This window comes from Ovis aries, chromosome 3, assembly GCF_016772045.2.
Source record: "Ovis aries strain OAR_USU_Benz2616 breed Rambouillet chromosome 3, ARS-UI_Ramb_v3.0, whole genome shotgun sequence".
In the NCBI taxonomy this organism is placed as follows: domain Eukaryota; kingdom Metazoa; phylum Chordata; class Mammalia; order Artiodactyla; family Bovidae; genus Ovis; species Ovis aries.
In genome coordinates, this window is record NC_056056.1 from 4,058,333 (window position 1) to 4,070,727 (window position 12,395).

At 46.8% G+C, this 12,395-nt stretch overlaps 1 protein-coding gene across 8 annotated transcripts in view; it reads left to right on the forward strand.

The window, feature by feature from the left end:
* Positions 1 to 12,395, forward strand: part of AK8 (adenylate kinase 8) — a 133,360-nt gene that overhangs the window by 21,691 nt on the left and 99,274 nt on the right. For all 8 annotated transcript variants that reach the window (XM_060413754.1, XM_042245509.2, XM_042245510.1 and 5 more), the window contains one exon: positions 57 to 125. In XM_060413754.1, the coding sequence (XP_060269737.1) occupies positions 57 to 125 (69 nt within the window). The remainder of the gene's footprint in view (positions 1 to 56; positions 126 to 12,395) is intronic.

Consider the following 12,395-nt stretch of genomic DNA (forward strand, 5'->3'; position numbering starts at 1 on the left):
CCCCTTGAGCCCCACATGGCGGGGCAGGCCCTCATCCTGTGTCATCTTTCCTTTAGATGGTACCCAACATGCTGCTCATCAGACTGATGCAGGAGCGCCTGAAGGAAGAGGACTGCATCAGGAGGGTGAGAAGCCGTGTGTGGAGCCGGGTGGCGGGAGCTGGGGGGCTCCAGGGACGGGGCTCTGTCACCAGATGAGGGAGGGTCGGAGGTTGGGGCTGCGTGTTCATGTCCCAGAGCAGAGATGACCTGCAGAGAAGGGTGCAGCTCTGAAGTCTGGCAAAGGTCAGACTGTGCACGTGGGCTTCACCTGGGATGGAGGAAAACCAACAAGGAGGCGCCTGGGGAGCTGTCAGGCCCCTGTAGGGATAAGCTGGATCGCCACACAGGGCCGAAGCTGTGCAGGGCTGGGGGACCTGGACCTGCCGGGCCAGAGGCAGAGCTGGGGCCTAGCTCTCAGTCCGTCCCCTGCTCTCTCACTAGTCCTCTTCCGCCAGACCCCATGATGTCAGAGGGCCGAGGTTCCGGTGAGGCCCTCCGTGGAGGTTGGCCCCCTGGGGCAGGTGGGCGGGGGCTGAGGGATTGTGACCTTGTGATTCATAAAAAGAAATACATGTTTCATCTTCATCCAATTTATCAACTGTTGGAATTTGTTTTTAGTATTCCATTTTAATTTTTTGCTTGTGGGGTTTTTTTTGTTTGTTTTTACTATCTCTCTCTCTTTTTTAAAGTGAATGACCTAGTGATTACAATATGCGGACTTAGATTCCCAGTCTGTTTCGAGTCGGTTTTACCATTTCAGGTGGAACACGCAATATAGACCTCTTCCGTCTCTTGGTGTAGCTGTCGTGTGTGTTGCATCTATATGCACCAAGACCACATCAGGCAGATGTTATCATTTTTGCTCTCAGTCATCAAACATGTTTTAAAAACTCAAGAGAGTTGTTTGTTGTATTTATTCAGGTATTTACCATTTCTCTTGTTCTCCATTCCTATCGTTGCAAGTGTCCCTTTCTGTCTGAAAAGCTTCTTTGAGCAATTCTTCTAGAGGAGGCTTTTCTTTCATCTGAGAACATCTTTATTCATTTTTTTAAAATTAACTTTTTAATTTTTTAACTGAGCCCCGTAGCATGTGGAATTTTAGTTCCTGGCCCCCTGCAGTGGAAGCATGGAGTCTTAACCACTGGACCACCAGCAAGGTCCTGAGAATGTCTTTATTTATTTCGTTCCTGAAGGATGTTTTTTTCTGGATTCAGAATCCTAGATCAACAATTTTTTCTTTCAGCACTTTATAAATGTTCCATTTTAGCACTGTGGTTTCTGGTGAAAATCTATAGTCATTAGAACTCTTATAAATAACGCATTTTTTCTCTCTTGCTGCTTTCAAGATTGTTTCCTTTAACTTTCAGAAGTTTAACTATGATACATCTGGGTGTGGGTTTTGGAGGACTATTCTTTGCAGGGTTTGCTGAATTCCTTGAATTTGTGAGTTTACGTTTTTCTTCAAGCTTGGGATGTTTCCAGCCATGTCTTCCCCACATAATTTTCCACACCGTTCTCTTTCTCTTGGCTCCTTCCGAGACCCCAGTGGCATGAAGGTCAGGTCAGATTGTCAGTGTTCGCTCATGTTCCCTCACTAAAGCTCTATTTTTTTTTCCCTCTCTGTTGATAAGATTTCATCATTTGTATTGAACTAGCTTCGGGCTCATTAAATCTCTTCTCTCTCATCTGAATTGTACTGTGGAGCTCATCCACTGAGTTTTAAATTCTGATTATTGTATTTTTCAGTTCTGAAAGCTCCAGTTGGTTTTTCTCTCTTCCTTCTGTCTCTTGGCTAAGACTTGCAATGTGTCCATTCATTTACTTGGAGGTCTGTTGTTGCGGTTGTTTAAATAACAGCTGCTTTTGTGTCTTGTCTGATAATTCTAACACCAGAATCATGTTGGTAGTGGTGTCTGATATCTTTTCCCACGTGAAATGAAATTGTCCTGGTTCTCCCTGTGCTTAGTAATTTAAAAAATTCTTTGTTTATTTATTTATGGCTGGGCTGGGTCCTTGCTGCTTCGTGAGCTTTTCTCTACTTGCAGCAAGTGGAGGCCACCCTCCAGCTGCAGTGCATGGCCTTCTCACTGTGCTGACTTCTCCTGCCATGGCGAACGGGCTCCAGAGCATGGGCTTCACGGTTTCGGCTCCCAGACCCAGCTGCCCCGCGGCATGTGGGATCCTCCTGGACCAGGGGTCGAACCTGTGTCTCCTGTATTAGCAGGTGGATTCTTTACCACTGAGCTACCAGGGAAGCCCTGTCCTTAGTAATTTTGTATCCTGAATGTTCAAAATATTGCTCTCAGGCTCTGAGTCCTGCTTGAATTCCATGGCAAACGTTGATATTTTTGTCTTAGCAAATGACTGGCCCAGTTGGGCTCTGGTCATGAGTTCTAGCCACCTTCTCTGGGTTGTGGTTTCCACCTCAGCTCTCAAGCCTTTGCGGTGTTGTGCAGGTCTCTCCTGCTCTGTGCGTGTGGATGCCACTTGGAGGGGCCTGGGCACTGGTCTGTGCTGTGGCTGATTTCTCAGGGAGGCTGGAAGGCTGGGGTCAGACCTGTGTGTGCGCAGCTCAGAAGTGACCAGGAGTCCATAAACTACCGTCTCATCGTTTTCCTGCGCCCCCCCTCTGCTGTCTTCCTGGTGACCTCTGGTTCCCTGGTTGTCCTTTATTTGGCCTCTCGGTCAGAAAGCTGGGCCTTGATCTACCCGGCTCTGTCACAGTCTTCCTGTGACTACACTTGCGACCAGAGCCAAGTGCTAGGAAGACAGCGAGAGGAGGCTCGTGGGGCTTTGCTGCGTTCTCTGGGCCTGGAGAGGAGAGGGCCCCTGCGCCTACGGAGTGTGAGGCCCCTGCAGCCCCCTTGTCACTGTGACTGTAGCAGGAAGGCCTCAAGGCAGGAGTGCAAAGAAGCAGAAAAGAAGAGAGCACAGGGAGGTTCCCCCACCCTCTCTGCATCTCAGGAGTCCCCTTTCTTATTGCTCAAGCCAGAAAGAGGGGCTCCCGGCCCGTCTCTGTCCCTCCCTAACGGCTCAACTCAGGTTTCAGGCCACCTGGAGAGACCAGGCCGGGGATACTGGTTTTGTGGGATCTTGCAATCTGGTCTTCTTCCCCAGTTCTCCTATTACGATATACTTGCTGAGTCCTCAAGGAGCGCCCCCTTGCATTCCATCCTATAGCTGCTGTCAGTGGAGGTGACAGGGTAGGGATGGTTTTCTCCTTCTTGCCCAGAACCAGAACCTGCATGCTTTTTAAAATATGTGCGTGTATTTTTAAAAGACGTGTGCATGCGCTTGTGTACACACATGCACACATGTGCACACACTTGCTGAAATGGTGGCGAGGCCCCCATCTGGTAAGACACCTGGGCTCCTCCCCAAGGAGGCACTGAGGAAGGAGTGGCAGTTTTCACAGCCTTGCTCCGCATGGTCCTCGGCCTCGTGGGTCTAAATCACCAGAGAGCTGCAAGCTAACTGCAGTTTGAGTTTCAAAGTCTGGTCTGAACAGGCAGATTGCCTCTGACTTGAGACTGTTCCCTGTGAGTGGGTGGTCATCCACCACCCAGGAATAGGCAGGTGCCCAGAGCTCCAAGCCCAGTCTACATCACGGGGGAGACACAGGCCAGATAGTAAATATTTTAGCCTTTGCATATAGTCTCTGTTGCAATTACTCAACTCTGATGTCATGTGAAAGCAGCCATATATGATACCCAAATGAAAGGGCATGGTTTGTTCCAATAAAACTTTATTTATAAAAACAGGCAGCAGGCTGTAGTTTGCCAATCCGTGTCCTAACTGCTACTTTCACATGATGTTAAAACACTTCTGCTCTGTCTCTTCAGTTCTAAGTAAAAAGCAAACTTCCACCTTCCAGCAATATTAGGAGAAAGGCCACTTAACCATAGACTCTCATGGCAACCAAGATCCCTCGTTGTGACCCAGCTCCCAAGTCCCCTGGCTTCCTTCCGCCCACTCTAATTGAGCGCCCACCCCAGAGACTGCGTTGTCCTTCCCGCTGGGACCCTACCCCCTTCCCCAGCACATCTTCCTCCTCAAGCCCCTGTGAGCTCGGTGGTCCCCTGGGTCCCGGGCTCACCATCTGCCATTGGAGACAGAGTCTCACGTGGCCAAAGCAAGGTTGACTGAGAAGGCTGGTGATGGGGCCACAGACAGGCCCAGGGGAGTTTTAGAAAAGGCAGAGGAACCAGAGATCAAATTGTCAACATGCGCTGGATCATCGAAAAAGCAAGAGAGTTCCAGAAAAACATCTATTTCTGCTTTATTGACTATGCCAAAGCCTCTGATTGGGTGGATCACAATAAACTGTGGAAAATTCTGAAAGAGATGGGAATACAGACCTCCTGACCTGCCTCTTGAGAAATCTGTATGCAGGTCAGGAAGCAACAGTTAGAACTGGACATGGAACAACAGACTGGTTCCAAATAGGAAAAGGAGTATGTCAAGGCTGTATCTTGTCACCCTGCTTATTTAACTTCTATGCAGAGTGCATCATGAGAAACGCTGGACTGGAAGAAGCACAAGCTGGAATCAAGATTGCCGGGAGAAATATCAATAACCTCAGATATGCAGATGACACCACCCTTATGGCAGAAAGTGAAGAGGAGCTAAAGAGCCTCTTGATGAAAGTGAAAGAAGAGAGTAAAAAAGTTGGCTTAAAGCTCAACATTCAGAAAACGAAGATTATGGCATTTGGTCCCATCACTTCATGGCAAATAGATGGGGAAATAGTGGCTGACTTTATTTTGGGGGCCTCCAAAATCACTGCAGATGGTGATTGCAGCCATGCAATTAAAAGATGCTTACTCCTTGGAAGGAAAGTTATGACCAACCTAGACAGCATGTTAAAAAGCAGAGACATTACTTTGCCAACAAAAGTCTGTCTGGTCAAAGCTATGGTTTTTCCAGTGGTCATGTATGGTTGTGAGAGTTCGACTGTGAAGAAAGCTGAGTGCTGAAGAATTGATGCTTTTGAACTGTGGTGTTGGAGAAGACTCTTGAGAGTCCCTTGGACTGCAAGGAGATCCAACCAGTCCATCCTAAAGGAGATCAGTCCTGAGTGTTCATTGGAGGGACTGATGTTGAAGCTGAAACTCCAATACTTTGGCTACTTGATGCGAAGAGCTGACTCATTTGAAAAGACCCTGATGCTGGGAAAGACTGAAGGCAGGAGGAGAAGGGGACGACAGAGGATGAGATGGTTGGATGGCATCACCAACTCAATGGACGTGGGTTTGGGTGGACTCCGGGAGTTGGTGATGGACAGGGAGGCTGGTGTGCTGCGGTTCATGGGGTCGCGAAGAGTCAGACACAGCTGAGCGACCGAACTGATGGACTGACTGACTGTGCTGTCCGATACATCTTGTGTAGCTTATTTTATAATGATTGTTTGTGCCTCCTCATCCCCTACCCTGCTTGTCCCTCCCTTCCCCTCCTCTCTTCCCAGTGGTTTGTTCTCAGTTTCTTCGTCATTACATTCACTAGTTTGTTATATTTTTTTAGACTCCACATATAAGTGATATCACGGAGAAGGTGATGGCACCGCACTCCGGTGCTCTTGCCTGGAGAATCCCAGGGACGGGGGAGCCTGGTGGGCTGCCGTCTATGGGGTCGCACAGAGTCGGACACGACTGAAGCGACTTAGCTGCAGCAGCAGCAGCATAAGTGATATGATACAGAACTTGTCTTTCTCTGTCTGATTTATTTCACTTAGCATAATGCCCTCCAAGTCGTTCATGTTGCTGCAGATTTCTTTCTTTTTTATGGCTAAGTGATATTCCATTGTATACACGCACCATATCTTCTTTATCCATTCGTCTGCTGATGGACAATTAGGTTGTTTACCTGTCTTTGCAGTTGTAAGTAATGCTGCTGTCAACATTGGGATGTATGCATCTTTTCAAATTAGTGTTTTGTGTGTGTTTTTTTTTTTTTAATGTATATCCAGGAGTGGAAATACTGGGTCACATGGTACTTCTATTTTTAGTTTTTTGAGAAACCTCCATATTGTTTTCCATAGTGGTTACACCAGTTTGCATTCATGAGGGCTATATTTAAAAGCCTAGCTGGGGGACTTTCCTGATGGCCCAGTGGTTAAGTCTCCATGCTTCCAATGTATGAAGGCATTCCAGGGTGCTTGAGTTTGATGCCTGGTCAGGGAACTAGGATCCTATATACCATGCAGTGTGACCAAAACAAATAAAATGAAAGCACATCTGGACACAGCGTGGCCGATCAGCAAATTCCATGTGCCAAGAGCTCCTGGCAGCAGAATATCTGCCTGACTGGCTGTGGTCATGAACGTGTGGGCTGGGAGCACGCCTTCAGTTCCCGTCCCAGCTCCTGGGACCTGCTTGGGAGCCACAGTCACAGCCCTGCCGAACTGAAGCCCCGGTGGACGTGGCTCCCTGGGTGGAGGCCAGAGCTTCCTGCAGGCACTTGTCTGTTCATCCATTCATTCCCGTGTGCGCCAAATGCCAAGACTGTGAGCAACAGAGTGAAATGCCTGCTCTCAAGGAGCGCAGATTCTAGCTGTGGGGAGACAGATGACAAACCAGATGAGATGTGCAGTCGGATGTCAGCTAGAGATGGGTGCCTGGGAGGACAAGCTTCCAGAAAGAGGGCCCGGCAGATACCCAGCATAAAGGTGTGTCTAGGAGAAGGGAGGGAGGCCCCTGGGGGACCTTCCCCAGCCCAGACCCCTGAGCTGTGCAGAAGGCCAAGGGCGGCGGGGAGGCGTGCTGGGAGGAAGGGAAGAGAGGGAGCAGCCAGTGTCATGCTGTCGACGACCTTGAACCAACTGATGTGAAAGCCGGGCATCTGGATGCCGAGTGACCCCCAGAGACGCCAGCCTTCCCAGTCTCAAAACATTCAAAACAGTCTTAATTTGTGAAAGTTATTTATCTAAGTGACTGTTTCCAGGGTGTAAGCGTTCAGCCTAGACTTCAGAGGCATGGAATTAGGATGGATGCCTAATTGGGTGAGTCTCAGTGGTGAGTCAAACCCCCTGGAACCCATGACACAAAGATCCAGCCACAATCCAGACTCGGGAGCCAGACAATCATATGATTGTCTACGGAAAACTTTTTTGATCTCTGTAAGTTACTGAGTCATTGTTTCTGGGGAAAACATGATGGCACTCTGTGATTGTAGCTGGGCATCCCATTTGTCCTTGGTGATCTAGAATAGTCTCTAAACACACACTTAACTCCTATAAGCCTTTCTTGAGCTTATGCAAGCCTGGCTGCACAGCTGCAGCGTGGACAAAGCGTGAGACCAGGCATCTCAAGTCCTCACCAGCAGCTACATCGTTATCGAAGTGGTCAGAACACTTACGACTATTATTAATTAATCACATCATAAGTGGTACTACTCCTATTTATGTTGGACTATACGACTCTATTGTGTATCATGTTGAACACTGGGTTGAATTAAAACTACTTGTCATATTATCGTTGTTGTTCACTCCCTAAGTCTTGTCCCACTCTTTGCAACCCCATGGACTGCAGCACGCCAGGCTTCCCTGTTCCTGCAGTGTCTCCCAGAGTTTGCTCAGGTTCATGTCCATTGAGTTGGTGATGCCATCCAACCATCTCATCCTCTGTCATCCACTTCTCCTCTTGCCCTCAACCTTTCCCAGCATCAGGGTCTTTTCTAGGGAGTCAGCTCTTCACATCAGGTGGCCAAAGTATTGGAGCTTCAGCCTCAGCCTCAGTCCTTCCAATGAATATTCAGGATCACAGCATCGTCATGGCAAAGGGGCTTGTGTAACTCAGTGACTCTCTGAGCCACGCTGTGCCGGGCTACCCAGGACAGACAGATCATCGTGAAGAGTTCTGACAAAAAGTGGCCCACTGGAGGAGGGAATGGCAAATCAGTCCAGTTGTTGCAGCGAGAACCCCATGGACAGTATAAAAAGGCAAAAAGATATAATAGTGGAAGATAATCATCATTATCATTGGTGTTTTGGTGATGGTGGCAGTTGTTGTCTGGACTCCAAACAAAGGCTTGGGAGGCCAGTCTGGCGCCTCGTCCCCTGCACTTCCCCGTGAGGACACAATGCAGACAGGCTGTGATTACTACACTGTTGATGGTGACCACTGATGGGGGGTCTAGGACTGTGGGCCGTGTTCATGATCTTGTTTAATCTGTGCAGCAGCCCAGTAGAGGCGGGCTGTCATCGTCCATGTTTTAGGGATGCAGTGTCTTTTTCAGGGTCTTGCCCAGCGTCCCCACAGTCAGCCCCCGAACCAAGATGTTTTTGGCCCCTCTGTTCTTGTCTGATCATTACTCGGCTGTCTCTCTCCAGCGAGTACCTCACCTTCCTCTGCTTCTGTGTCTCCACTGGGCTCATATTTGCTCTCTAGAGCTCCTTCTAGCTTGACATTCTGATTCCAATCATGTCCAGGCCATTGTTACCTGCCAGGTAAAGAAATATCTCCTTTAATTTGTTTTAAAATTTCTTCTGAGCTTCCAGGGGCATCCAGTACCTTTTTCATCTCTTCCCAGTGGAGACAGAATTTCAAGAGGAAGAGGAAAGGCGCCTAATTATGTGCTCTGTTCGTTGAGAAACAAAACAAACCCTCATCCAAAATAAACAGGCTTTCTTGCTTATATGCATATTCATTTGTATGGTAATTATTATTATTTAGCTACACAGGGACTGGATGGGTAATTCAGAGCACAGAGAGGAGGCAGGGAGCAGTGTTCAGGGAAAAGGATGCAATCACAACCCGCCAGGGTTCTCTGTTAATGTTGCCTTTTTCCGTTTTTTTTTCTTTTCCTCTTTTTTTTTTTTTTTTGGTCTAATGCAGCGCTCTTTGAAGTGACCACCAAAGATATTAAAGAAAGAGAAATTAGCGCTTTGTATTGGAATTGTCGAAAGCAGGTGGGCGCTACATGTCGGGGACCTATTGCCTTTTCTTTAGGGGCAGCTGAGTTCTTGGAGTCCAAGAGTGCCAGGTGCTTGAGACCGTGTCTGTAGGGCCAGGGAAGCCAAGAAGTGAGGCAGGGGGCTCACGAAGTCTGGCAGAGAGATTCCAAACCTCACCTTCACCTCTGTAGTCACCTCCACTGTTTTTTTTTCTTTTTCTTTTTAATGTGTTTATGTCTTTGATTGTGCCCACTCTCAGTTGCAGCATGTGGAAACTAGTTCCCTGACCAGGGGTGCAGCCCAGGCCCCCTGCATTGGGAGCCCAGAGTCTTAGCTGCGGGACACCAGGGAAGTCCCCCTGCACTGTTCTTTGGATTTTACTAAGAAACCCTTTCCCTCTCTGGCCTCTAATCCATCTCTCACAGCTCCCAGGGTTTCTTCCTAATCCTTTCTTCATATTGTTTCTGGAGGGGTTGCTTTTCAAAAATGAACGAATTTATTTCTTCACTGCAGAATGTTCAGTTCAGTTCAGTTTAGTCGCTCAGTCGTGTCTGACTTTGCAACCCCATGAACCACAGCACGCCAGGCCTCCCTGTCCATCACCAACTCCCAGAGTCCACCCAAACCCATGTCCATCGAGTCAGTGATGCCATCCAGCCATCTCATCCTCTGTCATCCCCTTCTCCTCCTGACCTCAATTTTTCCCAGCAACAGGGTCTTTTCAAATGAGTTAGATCTTCGCATCAGGTGGCCAGAGTATTGGAGTTTCAGCTTCAACATCAGTCCTTCCAATGAACACCCAGGACTGATCTCCTTTAGGATGGACTGGTTGGATCTCCTTGCAATCCAAGGAACTCTCAAGAGTCTTCTCCAACATCACAGTACAAAAGCATCAATTCTTTGGCTCTCAGCTTTCTTTATAGTCCAATTCTCACATCCATACATGACCACTGGAAAAACCATAGCCTTGACTAGATGGACATTTGTTGGCAAAGTAATGTCTCTGCTTTTTAATATGCTGTCTAGGTTGGTCATAACTTTCCTTCCAAGGAGTAAGCATCTTTTAATTGCATGGCCGCAGTCACCATCTGCAGTGATTTTGGAGGCCCCCAAAATAAAGTCAGCCACTATTTCCCCATCTATTTGCCATGAAGTGATGGGACCAAATGCCATAATCTTCGTTTTCTGAATGTTGAGCTTTAAGCCAACTTTTTCACTCTCCTCTTTCACTTTCATCAAGAGGCTCTTTAGTTCTTCTTCACTTTTTGCCATAAGGGTGGTGTCATCTGCATATCTGAGGTTATTGATATTTCTCCCAGCAATCTTGATTCCAGCTTGTGCTTCTTCCAGCCCAGCGTTTCTCATTATGTACTCTGCATAGAAGTTAAATAAGCAGGGTGACAAGATACAGCCTTGACGTACTCCTTTTCCTATTTGGAACCAGTCTGTTGTTCCATGTCCAGTTCTAACTGTTGCTTCCTGACCTGCATACAGGTTTCTCAAAAGGTAGATCAGGTGGTCTGGTAAGCTCATTTCTTTCAGAATTTTCCACTGTTTATTGTGATCCACACAGTCAGAGGCTTTGGCATAGTCAATAAAGCAGAAATAGATGTTTTTCTGGAACTCTCTTGCTTTTCCATGATCCAGCGGATGTTGGCAATTTGATCTCTGGTTCCTCTGCCTTTGAACAGCCTGAACATCTGGAAGTTCATGGTTCACGTATTGCTGAAGCCTGGCTTGGAGAATTTTGAGCATTACTTTACTAGCATGTGAGATGAGTGCAATTGTGCAGTAGTTTGACCATTCTTTGGCATTGCCTTTCTTTGGGATTGGAATGAAAACTGACCTTTCCCATTCCTGTGGTCACTGATGAGTTTTCCAAATTTGCTGGCATATTGAGTGCAGCACTTTCACAGCATCATCTTTCAGGATATGAAATAGCTCAACTGGAATTCCATCACCTCCACTAGCTTTGTTCATAGTGATGCTTCCTAAGGCCCACTTGACTTCACATTCCAGGATGTCTGGCTCTAGGTGAGTGATCACACCATCATGATTATCTGGATCGTGAAGATCTTTTTTGTACAGTTCTTCTGTGTATTCTTGCCACCTCTTCTTAATATCTTCTGCTTCTGTTAGGTCTCTACCATGTCTGTCCTTTATTGAGCCCATCTTTGCATGAAATGTTCCCTTGGTATCTCTAATTTTCTTGAAGAGATTTTTAGTCTTTCCCGTTCTATTGTTTTCCTCTATTTCTTTGCACTGATTGCTGAAGAAGGCTTTCTTATCTCTCCTTGCTATTCTTTGGAACTCTGCATTCAGATGGGTATATCTTTCCTTTTCTCCTCTGCTTTTTGCTTCCCTTCTTCTCACAGCTATTTGTAAGGCAGAATGTTCACATGATTCAAAATTCAAAATGTTCCCAGTCTTCCTCAAACCCCTGTCCCCCAGCCACCTGGCTCCCCTCCTGGAGAGGTGTTGATATTCTGTGGACAGCATGTTCTTCAGAAGACTATTTTATACTTAGAGAAGTACAAAGTGCACTTAGAGAAGTCTAAAAGTACGAATGCCAGAGAAGCATTTGTCTTTATTTTTTTTTTTGAGTTATGGTACCAGTTTGTTTTTTCATTTTTTAATTGGAGCATAGTTGATTAACAATGTTGTGTTAGTTTCAGATCTACAGCAAAGTGATTCAGTTATACATACATGTATATTAGTTCTTTTTTAGATTCTTTTCTCCTGTGGGTTATCACAGAGTATTGAGGAGAGTTCCCTGTGCTACACAGCAGGTCCTTGTTGGTTATCTGTCTTGTATGTAGCTGCGTGTTTATGTTCCTCCCAACCTCCTGATTTATCCTTCCCCCCACGTTTCCTCTTTGGTAACCATAAGTTTGTTTTTGATATCTGTACGTCTGTTTCTGTTTTGTGAATAAGTTCATTTGTATGATTTTTAAAAATTAGATTCCATCTATGAGTGATATCATACAGTGTTTATCTTTCTCTTTCTGAGTTACTTCAGATAATCTCTAGTCCACCCATGTTGCTGCAAGGGGCATTATTCCATCCTTTTTTATGGCTGAATACTATTCTGTTATGTATACATGCACACACGCCGCATCTTCATCCGTCCCTCTGTCGATGGATAGTTAGGCTGCTTCCTTGTCTCGGCCATTGTGAATAGGGATGCAGTGAATACTGGGGTGTATGTATCTTTTTGGATTATGGTTTTCTCCGAATATATGCCCAGAGTGGGATTGCTGGACTGTGTATGTATGTGTTAATTACTCAGTCGTGTCTGACTCTTGCAACTCCATGGACTATAGCCCACCGGGCTCCTCTGTCCATGAAATTCTCCTGGCAAGAATACTGGAGTGGGTAGCCATTCCCTTCTCCAGAGGCTCTTCCTGACCCAGGGATCGAACCCAAGTCTCCTATATTGGCAGGCGGGTTCTTTACCACAGAGC